This window comes from Lemur catta, chromosome 2 (assembly GCF_020740605.2).
Source record: "Lemur catta isolate mLemCat1 chromosome 2, mLemCat1.pri, whole genome shotgun sequence".
Taxonomy (NCBI): Eukaryota; Metazoa; Chordata; class Mammalia; order Primates; family Lemuridae; genus Lemur; species Lemur catta.
The window spans coordinates 65,116,514-65,139,502 of record NC_059129.1 but is presented as its reverse complement, the minus strand read 5'-3'; the positions used below and the strand labels follow the sequence as shown (position 1 = coordinate 65,139,502).

Here is a 22,989-nt window from a genome sequence, read left to right as displayed (position 1 = left end):
TGGTGAAATTTTACAAGAATGATTATCTTGTAAATCTGTAATTAATAGAATATCAGATTAATAGAAAAATCACTTTCTATTTAAAACAAGGGAAAAAGATATACTAAATGAAAACATAATGAAATACATATCCTTACACAGAAAATCCCAACATTACTTTATTCACAGTGGACAGATGTTATGGATCATGGTGAATGATTTTTTGTGTTTAGTTAATGATTTAAAGCAACTATTCTCAAATGTGCTGCACTTAATTTTTCTAGTAGCCTTTTCCACGTTGATTATCATTTCTTTGCAAGTCAGTTGGGAATGCAGTTTGCCTATGGAGAAATAAGATCTGGTAAAGATTTTGTGAAGAAAATGCTTAAAAATATAGCTGGCTTCTTCTCTAAGAGTAAATCTCCCAACAATGACACACAGAAATGTTCTCTTTTAGTAGCAAATGCAAAAAATATTGATTGTCTCTAAAGTATGTCATTTGCCATTTTGCATCAAAGCACTTTAAAACCTTTTAACACCATGGAAGTAGAAACTATAGTACATTAAATATACTTTCTGTGGTATAATTTTCTTCAGAATGTTAGATCTTAGGTATAGAATAATTATTACATTTCATACACACTTTCATGAATTTAGTAAATTTTTCTTTCAATTCCTGGCATGACTTCTCTGGCGTAAATTATCACAAAGATGTAATCCTTTTCTTAGTTCCTCTAATACAGAACAAATTATACATTAAAATGTTTTGTTTTTGGAAGCCAAATAATCTGCAGTTTCACCTTTGTTTTGGGGGAAATAGTCATAAAAATTCTCTAGCTATCCAGAGGTAAAATCATAATATTTGTAGGTTATAAAACTTGGTAATTTAAATAATTAAAATTACTTAACATATTTCATAATATAAGTGTTACAATTCTCTGATAAAGCTGTGTACCTCTGATAAATTTATAAGAACTTTGATAAAATAAAAGAAACCACAACCTCCTGAAATAACATTATTTATATCATCATCCATTACTTGTATATTATTTTATGCTATTGATCATAAGGTTGTAGCGTATAGTCTTGGCTGTGAGTCTATACTTTAAAAAAAGATTCTAGAATATAGTTAGAAATTCCTAAATTTCTCAATTACTTGGAATTTACATTTGGGCAGTTATATATTCATAAAATATGTCGAGGCGTTACATGGTTACAGTGAATTGCAAAACTGCTGGGAACTAAGTGATTTTGCAAAGAAAGTGTTACATATTTATTCTTAGCAACATTTATTAAGTCATTTTGCTGAAAACAACACAAATGACATTATAATGATACTATATGTGCATTTTCAAATGTATGGTAAGATGCCATCTCACTTATGTTGCAAAGGTACTTAGAATGATAAATGTTGTCTTTCTTAATGTTTCTATTAAAATAAAGGAGACACTATACCTATCAACAGTGTGCACTTCTGATACATTCCATTTGTGCCCCAATCTCTTACTGCCTTGCGACATATTATCTCTCTTATTCATTCATCAATTCATTTCTTCCTTCAGTTTAATTAATAGAGCACCTACTATGTGTCTAGCTGGCAGATGTCAAGGCTGTCAATTAGGACAAAGTGAGTTGAACTGAAGGTAATAATCAAGCCCTGTTCACTCACTGAGGGAGTATAATCAAGAGGGAAAAAAGTGGCATGGGACATTCTGCTCTCAAGGATGGTACCAAGTGAGGGTCAGATGGATACAGCACAGATGAGAGGAACTGTCTCACTGCCAAGGAGTCCCAATGATAGACTTGCCTTTTTGGACTGAGGATTGCAGGGTAGGACAGGAAAGGGAAAAGCAGAAGGGCTAAGGGTAGAAAAGCATTGGCCGGGCGTGGTGGCTCACTCCTGTAATCTTAGCACTCTGGGAGGCCGAGGTGGGTGGATAGCTTGAGGTCAGGACTTCAAGACCAGCCTGAGCAAGAGCAAGACCCCGTCTCTACTAAAAATAGAAAGAAATTATCTGGCCAACTAAAACTATATATAGAAAAAATTAGCCAGGCATGGTGGTGCATGCCTGTGGTCCCAGCTGCTCGGGAGGCTGAGGCAGGGGGATCCCTTAAGCCCAGGAGTTTGAGGTTGCTGTGAGCTAGGCTGATGCCACGACACTCACTCTAGCCCAGGCAACAGAGCGAGACTCTGTCTCAAAAAAAAAAGGCACTGAATGGGACCTGAGGAAATTGCCTCATTCAAGATCCCAGGTAAGGAAGTCTGGTGGATTTGCCTGAAACTAGAAATGCAGATATGCATATGAGCATGGCTAGCCTGGGGAGCCTGAGGCCTTGACTATAATTCTTTCTAGAAAATTGCAGTGTACTAGCTATACACTGAGGCCTGGCAGGTAAAATCTCATAATTGCCTCTGGTTAGATCTGAAAGATCAAATGTAGGATTCTGGCCTGGAGTCAGACTTCTCACAATGTGATGTGCAGTAATGAGAATAAAAGAACATATTTAATATGGCCCTTGCTTTTCAGGAAATGAATTTTTCAAATAAAACATTTTTTCCTCAAAACCAAAAATGTATCCTGTAATGATAAATTTCATAACTGATTTTAGAGGTTCTGCAAGACCTTGACGTGAATCTTTCTTTTATTTGTTTTATTTTTATTATTTATTTGTTCATTCAACAAATACAATTGTGCACTCACTCTATTCTCGCCACAGTGTCAGGCCCTGGAGACAGAATGGTGAACTAACAGACTTGTTCCCTAGGGATATACTTTTAAATCCCCTATTATTTACTGAATGACATCAAGATCCTTTAACCTGGCATTTGAATATTTCATTCTATGATCCCAAACTAACTTCTCAGTGAACACCTGGAAGAGAACTCTTCTCTCACATTCCACCACAACGAACATTATGTACTGATCTTTTATTAATAACACAAATTAAAGATCCACTTCATGTACCTTGACTTCCTTGAAACTTCCATGGACATCTACCTAATTCCCAACTTCACACTGTCTTCATCTTCAAACAGCTCTTCATAGCACTTATCATAATGTAATTTGTAAACATTATGCCTTAACCTTATTGTCATGTGAAATCATAGCTCTGTTAAGATGAGATGAGTTTTCCTTTTGTGGAATCCAGAAAGCATGTTTGCTATGCACATAGTGAGAACACAATATGCACCTGTGTAATTAATTCAATACAGTTGTCTCATCCATTTTTAGCAGATAATGGAAAACTCTTTAACAAAAAAAATTAGTTTGCACTATACTAGAGCTGATAAAATCTAGGGAGGTGGGAATAAATAAACATATTAAAGATTTATTTCATCAATAAGACATATCGAGATGTGTGGACAACCATATATGCACATAGAATGAAAGCAAAAATATAATAACAAAAATCTACATACAAATTGACCAAAAGAAATATCTTAATGCCATAAAAAGAGAAAGAGAGATTACTTCCAGGCCACCAGCATGCTGGTGCACAGAGATTAGCCCACAGATAGGCTTTTGGATCTGGAGACTGAAAACAGGGGCTCTATTACCTGAAGAGATGTCATAAATTTCCTTAATTAAGTATTTTAATATGCCCATTACATCAGTGTGAAATTGTGCTCACTGCATAAAGCCTGGGACCATGAAGGGTTACTCATCTTTGAAAATGGGACCAGAAAATGCCTGCCAACTACAAAAAGACAGTACCAAGAAAGATTTCATGCTGATAGGAGCTAGAATTGAAAAAACATCCACCATAATATATTGAAACCCCAAATCTGTGCCAAAGACAAGTGGGGGTGTACATACATATTTCTATGTGGTGTACGAACCTCAAGCCATTAAAATTTGTATAAAATGTGATTTATAAACAACAAAAATTATTGCTCACAGTTTCAGTGACTAGGAAGTCCAGGATCAAGTTGCCAGCAGGTTAAGTGTTTAGCTTATTTCTCCTTCATAGATGGCACCTTCTTGCTGTGTCCTTATGTGGTGGAAAGGGTGAGCAAGCTTCCTCAGGCCTCTTTGACGAGCACTAATCCCATTCATACATGCCCTAATCACATCCTCAAAAGCCACACCTCTTAATACCATCATCTGGAGAGGGCACAAACATTTAAACCATAGCGAAGAGTTCAAACATAAGCAATTAAACTACTTTGTAAGTTAGTCACAAAATCCAAGTCTGACTTATACTTTCTCTCAATTTCTCCTTCTCTCTCTCTCTCTCACACACACACACAAACACACACATATATACACACGTAAAAGCTCGTTTTAAATAATTAAAAAATTAACAAAAATTATAATCTCAAAAAATAAAAAAGTGATTCTAAAGATGAAATTCAAAAATTAGTTGAGATATTAAATAGCAAAATTGACATAGTTGACTAATTAACTAAGTGGATAACCTAAGAAAATCTTTTAGGATGTAGCTCAGAGAAATAAGAATGTTGAAACTATGATAAAGTGTTTAAAGTCATGGAGGATAAAATGAGAATATTTAACTCATTTCTAATAGTAGTTGTAGAAGAAGGAAAGAGAACATATTTGAATACATGACTAAGAATGTGTGATGAAGCTATAGCTAGACATATTTAACCATGAGTGAATATTAAAAAAAAAACCATTTTAAAATTATTCAGTTAAATATTCATCTCAAGAAAATCGAAAATAAAATTAGTTTTGTTGTTGCTATATTTGGTTTTGGAGTCTTAGTCATAAATTCTTTGTCTAGGATGATGTCTAGAAGAGTTTTTCCTACATTTTCTTCTAGAATTTTTATGGTTTCATGCCTTACATTTAAGTCTTTTATTCATCTTAAGTTAACTTTTGTATGTGGTAAGAGAGAGGGGTCCTGTTTCATTCTTCTGCATGTGGCTATCCAGTTTTCTCCACACCATTTATTGAATAGGGCTTCCTTTCCCCAGTGTTTGTTGTTGTCTGCTTTGTAGAGGATCAGAAGGTTGTAGGTAGATAGTTTTATATCTGGGTTTTCTATTCTGTTCCACTGGTCTATGTGTCTACATTTATACCAGTACCATGATGTTTTGGTTACTATAGCCTTGCAGTATAATTTGAAGTCTGGTAACATGATGCCACCAAATTTGTTCTTTTTGCTTAAGATTGTTTTGACTATTTGGGTGTTTTTTTTTTTTTTTGGCTCCAAATGAAGCATAGAATTAAAAAGCTTCTGCACAGCAAAGGAAATAATCAACCTGCGGAATGGGAGAAAATATTTGTAATCTATACAACTGATAAAGGGCTAAGACCTGATAAAGGGCTCAGAATCTACAAAGACCTCAAACAAATCAGCAAGAAAAACCAAACCATTAAAAAGTGGGCAAAAGACGAACAGAAGTTTTTCAAAAGATGGTAGACAAATGGCCAAAAAACCTAATAAGAATGCTTGACATCACTAACCATCAGGGAAATGCAAATTACAACCATAATGAGATATCACCTTACCCTGGTCAGAATACATGCTGGAGTAGATGCAGAAAGAAAGGAACACTTATACCTTGCTGGTGGGACTGCAAACTAGTACAACCTCTATGGAAAATAGCATGGAGATACCTCAAAGAACAAAAATAGACATACTATTTGATCTAATAACCTCACTAGTATTTACCCAAAGGAAAAAAGACATTATATAAAAAAGACACTTGCACCTGAATGTTTTTTTTTTTGTTTTTTTGGTTTTTTTGAGACAGAGTCTTGCTTTCTTGCCTAGGCAACAGAGCTATGGCATTAGCCTAGCTCACAGCAGCCTCAAACTCCAGAGCTCAAGGATTCTCCTGCCTCAGCCTCCCCAGAAGCTGGGACTACAGGCATGTATCATCACGCTGGGCCAACGTGTTCTATTTTTAGTAGAGATGGGGTTTCACTCACTCTCAGGATGCTCTTGAACTCCTGATCTCAAGGATCCTCCCACCTTGCCCTTCCAGAGTGCTAGGATTACAGGCATGAGCCACTGCACTCAGCCAGCACCTGAATGTTTACAGCCACACAATTCATAATCACAAAGATGTGGAAACAACTCAAGTGTCCATTAATACATGAATAGATTGATAAAATGTGATGTAAGTATACCATGGTGTATTTATTCAGTCATTAAAAAAAATAGTGAACTAATATCTTATGTAACAACCTGGATAGAACTGGAGACCATCCTTCTAAGTGACATATCACAAGAATGGAAAACAAACACCGTATGTACTCACTATTAAATTGGAACTAAATGATCAACACTGAAAAACAAACAAACAAACAAGCAAAAAACAAAATGGGATAGCAAGCAGAGGTTTAATAGAGAAAGACAGGAAATAGTAGCCAAGGGTGCCCTTCTAGCATCACAATAGAGGCATATATTAAAAAATTAGAAAGACCTCAAGTAAATAAACTAAACTTCTACCTTAAGAAACTAGAAAAAAAAAAAAAACTAAAAGCAAAGCAAGCAAAAGGAAAGAAATAATATGAGAAGTAAAGAAAATAGAGAATAAAAAAAAACAAAGTTGGTTCTTTGTAAAGATCAGCAAAATTGGTAAACATTTAGCTAGACTAAAGAAAAAAAGACAGGAGTCATAACTATTAAAATTAGAAATGAAAGTGAACTAACCACTGACCTTAAAGCAGTAAAAAAGATTATGAAGGAATTTTATAAACAAGTATGTGCCAAGAAATCAAATAACTAGATGAAATGGAAAGAGTCTTAGAATTATACAAATTATCAAAACTGTTTCAAGAAGAAATAGAAAATATGATTTATTACAGATAAAATTAATAATTAGAAAACTTCCCACAAATAAAATTACAGGTTCAGATATCTTCACTGATGAATTCCATCATATATTCAAAAAGAATTAATTCCACTTTTCAGAAACTCTTTCAAAGATTAGAAGAAGAGAGAACACTTCCCAACTTATTTTACAAAGCCAGTATTTTTCTGATGCTCAAAGCAGACAAAGACAGCAAAAGAAAGAAAACTACAGATCAATATCCCTTATGAATACATATGCAAATCTTCAGCAAAATACTACAGATCAAATCTAGCACATATAAAAATGGATCGTACACCGTCACAAAGAGGGATTTCCCAGGAGTGCATATTTTGTTTAATATCTGTAGATCAATAAATGTAATACACCACAGAATTAAATAAAGAATGAAAACCATATGAGACTTGAGTTTCTCTTCAGATTGTATGAGACTTCAATAGATGCAGAATGAGCATCTGAGAAAATCTAACACCCTTTCATGATAAAAAAACAAAACCAGACAAACAAAAACCCCTAGGATTAGAAAGGAATGTCCTCCACCTGAGAAACAGCATGTATGAAAAACCCAAAATTAGCATCATGCTCAATGGTGAAAGACTGACTGATTTCACTCTGAGATCAGGAATAAGACAAAGATCTCAACTTTTACTATTTCTATTTAATATTGTACTGGATGTTCCATCTGAGACAATTAGGAAAGAAAAAGAAATAAAAAACATCCAAATTAGAAGAAAGAAATGAACAATTCCTATTTGTAATTGATATGGTCATTTATAGGGAAAATCCAGAAAAATCCACTAAAAATGCTATTAGAACTAATAAAAAGTCCAGCAGGTTTGCAGGACACCAGATTAGTATACCAAAGAAAAAAATTATTTTTTATACAATAGCAGTGAATATTCCAAAAATTAAAGAAAAATTTTCAATTTATGATAATATCAATGATAAGAATAAAACTCCTAGGAATAAATTCAGCAAAAAAGTATTACACTTGTATGTTGAAAACTGAAAAGCATTGTTGAAAGAAATTGAAGAAGACCTAAATAAATAGAAAGACAAATATGTTTATGTATTGGAATATTAATAATGTTTATGCTAGAACACAGGCTTGAACTGTACAGGTCTACTTATATGTGAATTTTTTTCATAAATATATTGGAAGATATTTTTGGAGATTTGCAACAATTTCAAAAAACCTGCAGATGGATAACATAGCCTGGAAATATTTTAAAAATACAGAAAAAATTAGATATGTTATGAGTGCATAAAATATATGTAGATGGTAGTCTATTTTATCATGTATTACCATAAAATGTACACAAATCTGTTATAAAAAGTTTAAAACTTATTAAAACTTATGCACACACTTATAGACCATACATGCACCATTCACAGTTGAGAGAAATGTAAACAAACGTAAAGATGCAGTATTAAATCATAACTGAATGAAATTAACTGTAATACATACTGCACTACCATAATAATTTTGTAGCCACTTCCTTTTGTTATTGCAGTGAGCTCAAGTGTTGTATCTATCTGCTTAAAATGCTGTGTGACGCTTCATCTTCAGCTGAGCAGTTCCTCTCTCCAGTAAATTGCGTATCACGGTAAAAAGTGATCTTTTGCAGATCTTGCATATTTTTCGTTGTGTTTAGTGCAATACAGCACATCTTGTATAACACCATGGGACCCATATGAAGTGCTGCTAGTGATGGTGGATGTGCACCCAAGAAGTGGAGAAAAGTTATAACATTAAAAGAAAAAGTTGAATTGTTTAATATGTGCTGTAGACTGAGGTCTGTCACTTTAGTTACCCACAATTTCATACACAATATTCGTCATGTAAATAGATGACATAAACTTACTGTATTGATAAATACAGTACCGTACTGTAAATGTATTTTCTCTTCCTTATTTTTTTGTTTTGAAACCATGGAAATGAGGTTTACTGAGGAGAGAAAGAGGATTATAGGGCAAGAGCAAGATACAGGTTTACAGAGCATGATACATAGGCCACAGATGATGACCAGACCCGTTGTTGCAGCAAAGGGAGAGCAAAAGGAAGGAACCAAAAGGGCTTTATGGTTTTCTTTATATTATTTTTTCTAGCTTAATTCATTGTAAGAATGCAGTATATAATATACAAAATAAGTGTAAATCAACTTACTGTGTTATTTGTAAGGCTTCTGCTTAACTGTAGGCTATTAATAGTTAAATTTGGGGGGAGTCAAAAGCTATACACAGATTTTTGACTGCGCAGAGGTTGGTTCTCCAAACTCCTTCATTGTGTAAGAACAAACATTTCTGATTTTCACATGTAAACACAGCATACAGGAGATTTATGTTATGTAACATTTAAATAAAAGATTTGCTTTAAAAAGCCAGAATTTCATCTGATGCCAATGATGAAAAATTATGGCTCCATTATGGCTTACTTAAAGAAATGTAAAATTCTTAAATATAAGAATATAGTTGACATTAAGGTGTTATTTTCATGACTATTTGAAAGACGAAAGAAATAATTAAGTACTAAAAGGGCAGACATGCAGGTAAAAATAGGATTATGTAGCTACACATCACTGTACTGATTGCACATTTAATCATTTACCTCTACAGATGACTCTGAAAATCTCATCTGCATAGTATTCTGCAAACATTTTTATTCAGACAATGTACATACTGAACAAATTAGAGTTTGGTTTGGGGCTGTAGTTATAATTAACATTCAGGCTTTTTTAATATTAATATTTTTCACTGAAAATAGTATTTTAAATGAATCTTTAAATAAAAACTTGAGCTTAGAGAAGGTGTTCCTAGAGTTGCATAAATATGGCAAAGATGTGTCTCAGAAGACATTTAATGATGCTCCACACGGGATGAAAAACATTTAAAACACAACCAAAGGCTCTTTAGTTGTCTCTCTATGAAAGAAAAATATGATTAACACACAGAAAAGTGCTGAAGCATGGTAAAGAATTATTTATAGCAGAACGAATGGTATATGAGTTGTGCATGTGTTTATATTATTAAAATTCATGTTCAATCGTTCTTAGCATGTTCTCAAGTTTCTTTGCTATTTCTATAAAACAGAGATCATTCTGTAAACTATAATATGATTTGAACATAGACCATGTTATTTTGAAACCTCTGAGGCAAATGTTGATTAGTCACACAATATATCCAATTAACACATTTAAAAGAACCTACATTTTTATGTTTAATATATCAATATAAATCGATTGTTAATCTCCAATGATGTATGCTTTCTTCAGGTTCAAGTCTTTCCCTCAATCAAGAGAGCCAAGCCTAATGGGGTTTTTGGACTTTATAGTGAACAAGAATAATTGCTTTTTATATTTTTGGTAGATATTTCTCTTTAACCTCTTTTAATTCACATATGTATTGATCTTTCTTGTTTTATTTTATAATTTTATATCCATTCTGAGATTAAATATATTGTAATGATTTTAGCCCAGAATCATCATTATTTTTTAATTTTTAATTATTATGGGTACATCATTGTTGTATATCTTTTCAATTGCCAAATCCAATGAATTGTATCAGTTTTCCTCAAACTCTAAGCTACTTCCATCTGTCGCCTCTGTTAACACAATTGCTTCCTGATTTCTCCCACTCCTCATACTCCTTCCATTCCTCGCACTGCAGTCAGGAAGATGCTCTTAAAGTAAATGTTAATCATGCCACAGTCCACTTCCCACTGACCCCAGCCCATTGCACAGTTCAGACCCTTCAATTGAACTACACTGTTTTTACCTGAAGACTAAAATTGTCAACAATATCAATAAATACCTGAATATATTTTTCTACATCTCCCCTCCAGTTCCATTCCTTAGCCCTCCAAAGTGAACTACTTTCCATTTATCAAACTTGTCGTACTCTTCGGGTTTTCTCACATGTTATTCTTTGCTAGGAATGTTCCCATTGGTACCCTTCTCTCCTGTCCCTGCCCCAACTTCCCATACATCACATCTCAGCTTAAATACCGTTTTTTAGGAAAGGTTTCCTAATTACTCCAGTTATAGATTCCTGTGGAATCCTAAACTTCTCCTAGCACAGTGCTTGGCACATCATTGTCATCTGATACGTATTTGTTGATTAAGTGAGGTATAAAAATTTTTCTTTGTCATGTTTTTCTGATTCTTTCCCATTTCTCTAGATATTAGTTCTTTGCCCTTCTTCCTTATTTTCTCTTCCTAATATAAGTGTTCTTCAAGTTTCTTTCCTGGACTTTCCTTTCTTATCCTCCTCTCTTAGTAATTTCATGACTTTATTGAAATTGGCACCTGCTATGTAGAAAATTACTAGGCATATATTTTCAATTTAAGTTTCAGTGCCTACCCATACATGACTATTAGGTTTCTCCATTTGGAGGGCGCCTCAAATTGAATATATCCTACATTTGCCTCCAAAACTTTTGTTCCTATATTCCATAATTTTGTTAGTGGCACACTAGCTTTCCAATGATCTGTATATAGAATATATTTTGATTATTACTTTACCCTAATCTCATATCCACCCAATTCAATACATTGTCAAGTCTTATTGAGGCTATGACCTCAGTTTCTCATCTCATATCCACTTTTTTTTCCCCTGCGTCCAGCAGTCTACTTTGTGTTCCCATTTCATTTACCACGCTTACACCAAACAACCTCTAATAGGCTCCCCATCTTTAGTTTTTGCTACTTCATGGCCTCTTTCCAAAATGTTTCTTCCTTTTATGGAGCTTTTTATGTCCCTGACTTTTCTCATGCCCAGCTTTGGCCTCCCTGTTCAATGCTCAGCATACAAATTTCCTAACTTTTCCATGTGGAAACCATTTCTTCTTCCTTTGAATTCTCATAGCACTATATAACACTTAATCTCTACTTCTTTTATGGTACTATCAGCTTTTTGTTCAAATTATTGTATGATAGTTTATGTACAGCCCCTTTCCTCTCAAAGGTGTTGTAATTTCCCTGAAATAGATATTATGTCTGGTTCACTTTGTATCCTCTATACATTTCACAAGTTCTAGGTGCTAAACAAGTGTGGTTATTAAGTGACCGAAGTGATGCCATCTTTGATTTTATATACATATATTTATGACTAAAATTCAGTTTATGGTAATTTATTGATATTCACTTTAGTGGTTAATTCTAAAATATTCTGCCTTCATTCCTCATTTTCTTAAATATTCATCATTGTCTATTTTGTTACTTTTCAAATAGTTTTCTTTGGTGGAAACTTCTATAAATTCAAAATGAAATTAATTTTACAGACAGCTTGATATTTTTGTGATATAAAAAACAATATTCTACTCTATTCTAATAAAACTCTATTCCCTCGCTCACCAATATTTGATGATTGCTATGATAAGTACCTAAATTATTGTCATTTCCTCTCTACTTATACAGAAAGAATATTTTTTGTTCTGCAATTATTGTCCCACTTTGTGCAATCTTCCCAAAATTACTTTTCTTTGTTTTAATCTCAACAAACACAGGGTAGAATACTAAAGTTTGATTTAATGGTGAGTTCCCAAAGCACAGAACATTAGCTCTGTGAATTTCATCTGATTAAAAAAGGGCTTTATCCCACAATCAGGAATAAGATGGACATGGACGTAGAGTTCAAGTATTATCAGGTATAAGGACAAAAGGCATTTGAGGATCAGGCAACAAGGAAATTCAATTCCAGTTGTGTTGTATGAAAAAGGAAGAATGACATGAGGCAAACAGCAGAGACTGACAGTGTAGGGATCCTTCGCAGGTGGCACTTGTAAGCAACAGTGACCTTTTCCCACAAAGCAAATGTAGTCTCAGCACCCATGAAAAGTGAAATAAGAGTAGGTGAATTGCCTACCCTATTTGAAAAGGGACAGAGTTGCTGGAATTACTTAAAAACATGTGACTAGAAAAATGCCACATGTAAAAACAAGATTTATTGCATATGAATATTGATGAAATATTATTAATCATGAGGAAAGGGTAAAATGAGCGACCATAGATAAGACATTCCAGGGTATCTTTTGCTGAGAGGATGAGTGAGTAAGTTTTGAACTATGTATGCCAAATATATTGAAGTTCATTTTCACTTAAATTTAAACTGTTCTTGGGTTTACTATGTTAAAAATGTCCCTAAAATATTTTTTTTAATGGCCCTACCTTTATGATAAGCACTCGTTTTGTCACCAGTTATGTTCTTTTGCTTTTCAAATCCATTGAAAAAAATGTTCTCTTGGTTTATTTTACTTGTAACACAATTTGAATATTCATTTTTAGAAAAAAGAGCAAAAGTATGATTAAAATTGCTCACAATACTTTTTTAATATAAAAGTTATTACAAAACAGCTGTTCAATGACTTAAGCATAAATGAACTTGAAATATACAACTTTAATTTCCTTAAAACACACATGGATAAAATACTTTAAATTATTTGAAGATATTTAACATACTTGAAACACAGCAGTGTTCACTCTATTAAGTCTTAAGAATCTTAGAGATTCCTAAGTTACTAAATTACGGCTGAATATTGAAGACACTGCCATGTCATGTTTGATTTATTTTCTGTGCTCAAAAGAGGTTTGCTTTAAATAAAATGTTAGAAACCATTTGCTGACAGTGAACTGATGATTCACCTGATTATGTCAATCAGTTTTGTTCAAAGGGGGATTTGAGTATAGGGTGAAGGCAGAGGAAAAAAAAAAAAGTCTTGTTATTAATAGAACCATTTTTGTATTGACTAGTTTCAGAGTTTATCTTAAAATAAATTTTCATGAGCAAAGAACAACATCAAAAAATATGTAACCAGCTTCATGTTTATTTCTGATGTTTTAAGTCTTAAACAGAAATAGTATCCAATCTTTCATAAAAAAAAAATTCCTCTGAGCCATTCCAGATTGTTGGGTCAAGAAACTACAGAAGTTGTAGAAGGGATAGAATCACATATATAAACTTAAACTATGGTAAGTAAATACTTTTTAGCAAGAACAAATGGCAGATTGTACATTTTAAAATTTAAAAACACATTAAAAGAAGGACTGCTTGTTTAAAATAATAATATATAATTGACGATACTCATAAAAGATGTTTCCTTAAGTTGTGAAACTAAAACTAAATCTTTGATTTTACAACATCATTTTGTTGGCTGTTTGTGTTCTATTTCAACGGGTAGAGTTTGTGAATGAATTAAAGGGGGTGTTTCTCTTACAGCTTCAAGACAATTTGCTTTCAAATTGATTATTGTTTAGAAATAAGACTGCTGTGTTGAAACAGAAGTGCTGGGAAATGTGTCCCAAGAATAAAGGCAGAGAACAGAAAATTCTGAAAGTAACGACCATGTGTTTATTCTGTCTGTAACCTGTCCTCAGCCAAGATTGTGTGAAATGCTGTCTCTTCTTTTGACCTTCATAACCATTCCCCGTGGAGACATTACCTTGAGTGCTTTGGTATTTTTGAGTTTGATGTTTTACCATCATCAATAAGGGGGAGAAAAGGTTCTGTAACAGAGTACTAAACAGAAGCTCTGTCAAATTTAACTTTTTCTATTTAATTTTTAAAGTTACATAATACTTAACACATTCAAAAAATGTGTGCAACATTTGTATAGCATGTAAAACCAAATAAAATGCACACTGTTGAACCCATTAATTAAACTAAAGTCTAAAATATTGCCTGTTTCTTTGACACTGTGTGTTTCCCTTTGATCACATCCCTTCCTCCCCATTCCCAGAGGTTACCAAGATCCTGGATTTTGTGTTTATTGTTATTACCCCTATTATTTAAGGAATAGATTTATGGCATATACATGTATTCATAAGTAGAATATTGTTTAATTTTGCTTGTTTATGAGTTTTAGAAAACATGACATGTGTGTAGAGATTGAATTTTTCACTCAAAATTTTATTTCTAGCATTTATTAATGAAGTTTTATATAGTTATATATAATTCATATTTACTGCTGTGTATTTCATTATGACTGTCACAATTTACTTATTTGTTTGTACCAGTCAGGGTTTTGTTAGGCAAACAAAAGCCACTCTATATGTAATAGTAATAACTTGTAAATTCAAAGGTAGTATAACTGTTGGAAGACATAGGGGAAGGGACTTCAGGAAAATTCTACCCATGGGCAGTGAAAATCTGAGTCTGAAGCCTCAGAACACAGGGCAGAAACCAGAGCTCCAGGAAATTCTATGAAGCTTGTCATGACCACAAAGTGGAAGTTTAGGGAGAGATCTGCAAAGCTTGCCCAAGACTAAGAACTGAGAGCTAGTGGAGAAGTCTGCAGGGCTTCTGTATCCATGGAGTGGGAACTCATGAAGAGGTCAGCAAAATAATCATGTCTAACCTCCATGGCTTACAAAAAATGACGGACCCCAATATATACCTATGTTCCAAATCTCATGCAACTCCCCGACACAGACAAAACCCACCACACACACACAAAAGCATATATGGAAAAGCATCTGGGAAATAGTTCCAAGACATAGACAGAAATGCTGGTTCTGGTGTGGAGTTGACAGCACACCACTCTTGAACTGATACTTTTTTCCCAATTATTTTTGCTCTTACAAGCATTGAAATTTTGAATATTCTTGTACATGTGCCAGATTTTCTCTAATGATATATCTAGGAATGAGACTGTTGAGACATAGGATCAATGCATTTACAGATTTACAAGACAATGCCAAAATGGTTGTATCCATGTACACTTCCACAAGCAGGCAATATAAGTACCTGTGCCTCCACATTCAATACTTGATGTCTGACCTCTTCATTTCTACCATGATAGTGTGTATAAATTAAATATCATTGTGGTCTTAATTTTGTTTTTATTTAAATTCTAATGAGGTTGAACTTTTCATACTTTTTTTCCCATTACTGTTTCTTCCTTGATGACCTATTCATGATTTTATCCTTTATCTATTAAGTTATTTGCCTTTTCCTTAGTTTTATATTTGTTTTTGTGAACTAATGCTTTCTTGGTGACATGTAATACAAATAGTCTCCAAACTTGTGGCTTATGTTTTGATGATCGTCATTGTGGTGTAATTTGATGAACAGATATTCTTAATTTTAATCATACTTTTATTTTACAATTAGAACATTTTTGTCATTTTAAAAATATTAAACACTATTTTCCTATATTTTTCTTCTCGAAATTCTCAAGTTTTTCTTTTCACAACTAAATCTGTAAACTATCCATAAACAGTCTTTTATTATGATATGGGAAGTAATTTCATTTTTCTTACCATGGATAGTCAATTATGCTATGTGTTAAGTAGTTCATTCTTTCCTTAGTGTATTAGTTTCCTACTGCTGGTGTAACAGTTGTCAGAAACTTAAACTTAGTGGCTTAAGAAAACAATTTATTATTTTACAGTTATGGAGGTCAGAAGTCTGAAATGGTTTCCATGGGGCTAAAATCAAGCTATCTGCAAGGTTTCATCAAGGCTCTAGGAGAGAATCTGTTCCATGACTTTTCCAGCTAATAGAAACTGCCTATATTCTTTGATTCATGGCCTCCTTCCATCTTCAGAGCCAGCAAGTGCATCACTACAACCTGTGCTTCTGTTATCACATCTCTTTCTCTGACTGTGCTGCCTCTCTCTTTCACTTATAAAGACATAGGGGCCGAGTGCAGTGGCTCATGCCTATAATCCCAGCACTTCAGGAGGCCAAGGTGAGAGGATCTCTTGAGGCCAAGAATTCAAGACCAGCCTGGGCAACATAGTGAGACCCCTGTCTCTACAAAATATAAATTAAAATAAAATAGTTGAGTGTGGTGGTATGTGCCTATAGTCCTAGCTACTTGGGAGGCTGAGGCAAGGTAATCCCTTGAGCCCAGAGGTTCAAGGTTACAGTGAGTTGTGATTCTGCCACTGTACTCCAGCCTAGGTGACAGAGTGAGATCCTGTCTCTGAAAGAAATAAAAATTAAAAATAAAATAAAAATTAAAAAACACATTGGGAAAATCTGAAAAATCCAGGATAATCTCCCCATCTCAAAATCTCTAATTTAATCACATCTTAAAAGTTTCTTTTGCAAGGTAACATATTTACAAATTCTGGGTATTAGGACATGGACATCTTTAGGGGACCATTATTCTGCCTACTTCACTCAAAAATCTAAAATGCCACCTGCATCATGTATCATTTTGACATACACAGGAGTCTGTTTTTGGATTCTGGATTATATTGCTCTATTTGTCTATCTGTGCTCCAGGGCTGCATGCATCACACTATCATAATTAATATAGCAACATGAAGAATCTTGGAATTCCATAGGAATAACCCTCAACTTATACGTTTGCTTCTGAATGTTTTTACTGTTCTTGGACTTTTACTTTTTCAAACAAATTTTAGAACCAGTTCATAAGTTGATCAAAAGCAATTGTGATTGTACTTAGAATTGCATTGAATCTATGGCTGAAATTGAGACTAGAAAACTATATGGCATTGAGACTCCCAATTACAAACATAATATGTCTCTTGATTTATTTATACCTATGTGATGGCTTTAGTAATGTCTTTTCATACATTTTTAACATCCATAGCTAAATTTATTCCTGGGAAATCTATTTTTACTGCTGTTATAATTGGTATCTCTTTTTAAAAAAATAGTTTCTAATTATATGCTTCTGGTATACAAAAATACAATTGATTTTTATGTTGATTTTGTATAAAGCACCTTGATAAGCTCTTACTAATTCTAATAATTTTTATGAAAATACTTTAAGCTTTTTATGTATATGATTGTATAAACTGCAAATATTTTTCTCTTACATTCTAATGTTTATAACATTTATGTTATTCAATGGTTTGAATCTTTGGTGCTGAATGAAGCATCAAGAATCTGTATCTTTACCCTGTGTCTGATGTTGTTTTATTATTAAATCTATTCTTATGGGTTTTGAGTAGAAGCCTTCTATTGATTAAGTATGTTTCCTTATTTCTCAGATGATGTGATTTTTTTATAATGATTATATTTAAATTTTATCAAATCATTTTCCTGTTCAAATAAAAAGGTAGCCATTTTTAATTTGTTTGTTAATGGACAAATTACAATTAGGGGTTATAAATCTCTAAGTACCTTGAATAACACATCTCAGTCATGATGTATTTTTTTGTATATATATGACAGGCCTTGGATATGCTACTATTTTGTTGAATTATTTTTTCATGTTTATTTTCCATGAATGGCTTATTCTGTAGATTTCCTTTTCTGATTTGGTTTTGGTATTTTATAATAGCCTGCTAAAATTAGTTGGGGGATATTGCTCCATTTCTTCCTCTGGAGTAGTCTGCATAGATTGAAATGATGTGTTTACTAAAAGTCTAGGGAGATTTCTTTGTGCAACTCCTGGGACTGATATTTCTTTTTAGTACATTTTGTTATGATAAATTTTTCTGTTGATTTACTTTAATTTTTTAACAAATTTTATTGTGTAAATTTAAGGTATATGGCATGATGTGAGGGATACATGTAGGTAGTAAAATGTTTACTATAGTGAACATATACATCACATATTTACCCTTTTTGAAAATTTTTATGGAAAAGAGCATCTAAAATCTACACATTCTATATGAATCCCAAATACAACACAATTTTATTAAATATTATTTATGGTACTCAATTTTTACACTATATCTCTACACTTGTTCATCCTACATATCTATTACTTTGTATCCTCTGAAATCCATTTCCTCATTTGCACCTCACCCTCTGCACCCCCACCCCCATAACTACTGTTTCATTCTCTCTCTCTGTATATTTGGAATTTCCTTTTTCGTAGATTCCACATGTAATTGAGATCATGCAATAATTTTATTTCTGTGTCTGGCTTACTTCACTTAACATAATATCCCCCAGGCTCTGTCATTGAAGACTTAGGCTGTTTCCATCTATATCTTGGGTATTGTAAATAATGCTGCAATGAAAATGAAAGTGCAGTATGTTTACAAGGTGATTTTATTTCCTTTGAGTGTATGCTCAGAAGAGAGATTGTTGTGTCATATGAGATTTTTTTTATTTAGAAACCTCTATGCTGTTTTCCATACTGGCCATACCAATTTACATTCCCACAGACAATATGTAGAAATTCCTTTTTCTGCACACCCTTGCTAACATTTGTTATCTTTTGACTTTTTGATAATAACTATCTTAACAGGTATGAAGTGGTATCTCATAGTGGTTTTGATATGCATTTCACTGATAATTAATGAATTTGAGTACCTTTTCACATACCTATTGGCAATTTTTATGTCTTCTAATGAGAAATGTCTGTTCAGATCTTTTGCCCAATTTTAAATTGGGCTATTTGTTTCTCTGCTATTGAGTTGTATTAGTTCTTTATGAATTTGAATATTAACCCATTATTACATATATGCCTTGCAAATATTTTTTTTCCCAGTCTGTAAGCTGTTGTTTCAGTCATTTGTTTCCTTTGCTATACAGAAGCTTTTTAATTTGATGTAGTCTCATTTATTTGTTTTTGCCTTTGTGGTCTGAAATTTTGGTATGCTATCCCAAAAATTTATTACCAAGGCCAATATCCAGGGGATTTTCACCTCTGTTTTCTCAGAATTTAATCCAAACATACACAGTCAACTGATTTTTGACAAGGGTATCAATATAACACAATGGGGAAAAGATAATCTTTTCAATAAATGGTGCTGGGAAAACTGGAGTTCCAATGTAAGTGAATGAAATTGGACTCTTATATCATACACAAAAATCAACTCAAAATAGATAAAAGACTTAAATGTAAGACCAGAAACTATGTTATCTCTTTTTATATGAGTTTTCAGCCTTCTAATTTGTTTTCTTCCAATTCTTAATTGAAATATTATATACATACAAGGGAATGCACAGTTTTTAAAAGGGTGGTTTGATGAGTTTTGATAGAAGTATGCCTCTACTTCCAACAAACTATAGAACAATTTTGTTACCCCAGATGTTTCCTTCATTATACTTCCCAGCTAGTCCAACTCCAGGCAACCACTCTTAAGAATTATAACACCATATATTATTTTTGCCACTAGAATTTTGTGATAATGAATCTAACGATGTACTTTTTTTATCTGGCTACTTTCACTCAAATGTTTGTGAGATACATTCATATTGTTGTGTCAATCAATGATTAATTCTTTTCTATTTATGTATAAACTTATTTATCCATTTTCCTAGGATGGGCACTGGTTTATTTCTAGTTTAACGGTGATTGTGAATAAAATGTCATGAGCATTCTTGTGCAAGTTGTTTTGTGAACATATGTTTTTGTTTCTCTTGGATAAATATTAAGCAGTAATATTGCTAAGTCATAATGGAGCTCTATGTTTAACTTTATAAATAACTGTCCATCTTCTTTCCAAAGTAGCTATCAACAGTGATTGCTCCAATAATTTCACACCTCTGTCAACATTTGGCATTAGTCTTTTAGTTTTAGCCATTCTGGGGCATGTGCATGTGTGTGGGTGTGTATGTTTTTATTGATGTGAAGGAGTTCTTTATAGATTCTAGATACTAGTTATTTTTCAGATATATAATGTATATTATATATAATATGTAATATATATAAAGAGCATTTTCTCTCAGTCTGTGGCTTAGTTATTCAATTTTTTGATGGGTTTGGAGATAAGCAGGGTGTTTTTGTGAGTGCTCTTTGCTTCCTAATTAAGTAATCTTTTCCTAGCCTAAGTTTGCAAAGGTATTTTTTTATTTTTTTCCTAGAATCTTTATAATTTTAGCTTTTAAATTTAGATCTATGATTGATCTCAAAATAAGGTTTGCCTAACTGTGAGGTAGGGCATAAAAGGTTTTATTGTGTTTGCTTTTTTTGTTTTTTTGGTAACACATATCCAGTTGTTTCAGTACCATTTGTTGAACAGACTTTACTTTTCAAATTTTTTTGCTTTGCCACTTTTGTCAAAAATAAATTGACCATATATGTGTAGTTTCTTTGGTCACTATACTGTTCCATTTATCTATGTACCTATACATACAACAATCCATACTGCAGTACAATATTGAATAAATGTGGTGAGATCAGACATCTTTGTTTTTATCTCGGTACATGTGGTACATATTTTTTAAGAAAAATAGGAAAACTCTGATTTAGAAAGCCATTACTTAATTTATCTCTGTCCTTCATGCTCCCAGCATAGTTTTAGGGGCCTTGTAAGGTCTTTGTACTTTTAAAATTATAATAATCGATGAATTATGGCACAAATGATTATCTTGGTCATTTGGTTTGGTAATATTCCTTTTAGTAGTTGACATATATACTCTGATATCTATTTCTCTTATTTCACCAGTTTTTATTTATGTTTCAGGATGAATAAACAAATGTATGGACCCTCAGAATTTTCCATTTAGACAAACTGTTTCTATAAATGTTCTATCTGTACTGTTTTTTAACTTTTCTTGCTGTGTTCACATCTTTTATTTCCTAATCCTAACAAAATTCTTTAATACATAGAAATTTAAGAATAATTGAGTTCCTTAATTCCCAATCATGAAATTTGTAATAGAATGTTATGGGCACAGGCAATTTTTAATAAACATGAATATTAAATTTTCTTTTAGAAATCAATTTAAAATAATTTTTGCAATTTTGAAGGTCTATAGACTCATGTTAAAATTGTTTCTTATTCCACTAATTTAGTTGGAGAGATAAAGCATTTAGAAATTGTGTAAACCAGTGTGATTCTCTCTAATTTCTTTCCTTAGTAAGTGATTTATTTGATTATATAAGTAAATGATGAATTCAACATAGTATTGACTTTGGCATTCCTTCAGAAAGAAATACCCATTTTAAAAATGGGTCATAGATTGGAGGTCTGAAATAGTTTTGTGTATGTGGGTGTGTATGTGTGAATGTATGGTATAACTCTCTTCTCAATGGTAAAGTTTGAAAAACCCATAACTCCTCAATTATTCTTGGTGCAAATCATCCCTTTACTTGACCTTAAAACAGACATTCTATTGATTTTGTTTCCTAGTTCAATTTCGTGGGGAAATTGCTTGGACCAAGAGGAAACTCCTTGAAGAGGCTACAGGAAGAAACAGGTGCTAAAATGTCTATCCTGGGAAAAGGATCAATGAGAGATAAAGCAAAGGTACTGAACTTTTTGAATTTGATATTTAACACATACAGGAGGTTACCTGTAATACTGATGGTCAAATTTACAAGCACACATGACCTGCTCTTTCCTCATTTCGTATGATTTCCACCTGCTGGGACTACCCTGTGGCACTTTCTGATGTCTCCTTTGCCTACCTAAAAATCAATTATTGGCCCCCTTCCTTTTTGTCAGAACATATATTCTGTATTTTCATTCTCTATAGTACTTTGTTTAGCTTTCTATCAAATCTTCTCACTTTTTCTGTATCCTCTGTAGGATGTTTCTATATGTCTGTGTTCATGTTCTTTAATTCCCTGGCTGGTTCCTTTTTCTTTCTTCAATCATATCACCTAATCACATCTATTGTATCATTATCTCTCTGCTCTATTTCACTTTGATCCTCTTACCTAAAGCAATTTCAAATGCTTATCTGCAAATCTAAAAGCATACTGCCTATTCCCTGAAATGTTTCAATGATATTAAACAACTCACCTGACCTCCAAAAGAACAATAAGCTAAGAAATATATCAAATTTGATGTTGGAAATGATTTATTTCACATCTGAACTGCATCATTTCCCATTTTATAAAATGATAGCAAATTTTCTATGTGTTAGAATTCAATGTTTGGGAGAAATAACTATTTGTAGAGAATTACTCATAAAGGATCTTTGAAAATGCACAGCAAAAGGGTGGATGTGTATGGTAGTATCATTTAACCAGCCCATACCTTTATGATTTGATAATGTTGTTATGGAAAATGAAATGTTCAAACATTTATTTCTGACTATGGGAATACTTAAAAAATTGCTCAGAAGTTCTGTGTTCAAACTATTAATAAGACATCTTAAATGAAGGTATTTATAGTGAGAAATGTCGCTGAACTGGTGAATATATTTTTCAGAAAATATTTTATCTTTATTGTAATAAGTCTATATTTGGAGTTTGAGCAAGACATGCTATTTGGGTGCTTTTTTAGAACGGCTCAATAGTCAACTCTAGAAAATGCAAAAGGTGTAATTTTTGCCAGCCTTTTCTTCAGGGTAAGTACTGTATATAATTTCAGAAATGACTACATTTTTGTGAATCCTCCTGC

General features: G+C 32.9%; 1 protein-coding gene across 1 annotated transcript in view; it reads left to right on the top strand.

Moving 5' to 3' along the window:
- The window catches only part of KHDRBS2 (KH RNA binding domain containing, signal transduction associated 2), a 511,795-nt gene that overhangs the window by 191,535 nt on the left and 297,271 nt on the right, over window positions 1-22,989 (top strand). Inside the window, exon 3 of the mRNA XM_045542235.1 lies at window positions 21,772-21,888. Within this exon, the coding sequence (XP_045398191.1) occupies window positions 21,772-21,888 (117 nt within the window). The remainder of the gene's footprint in view (window positions 1-21,771; window positions 21,889-22,989) is intronic.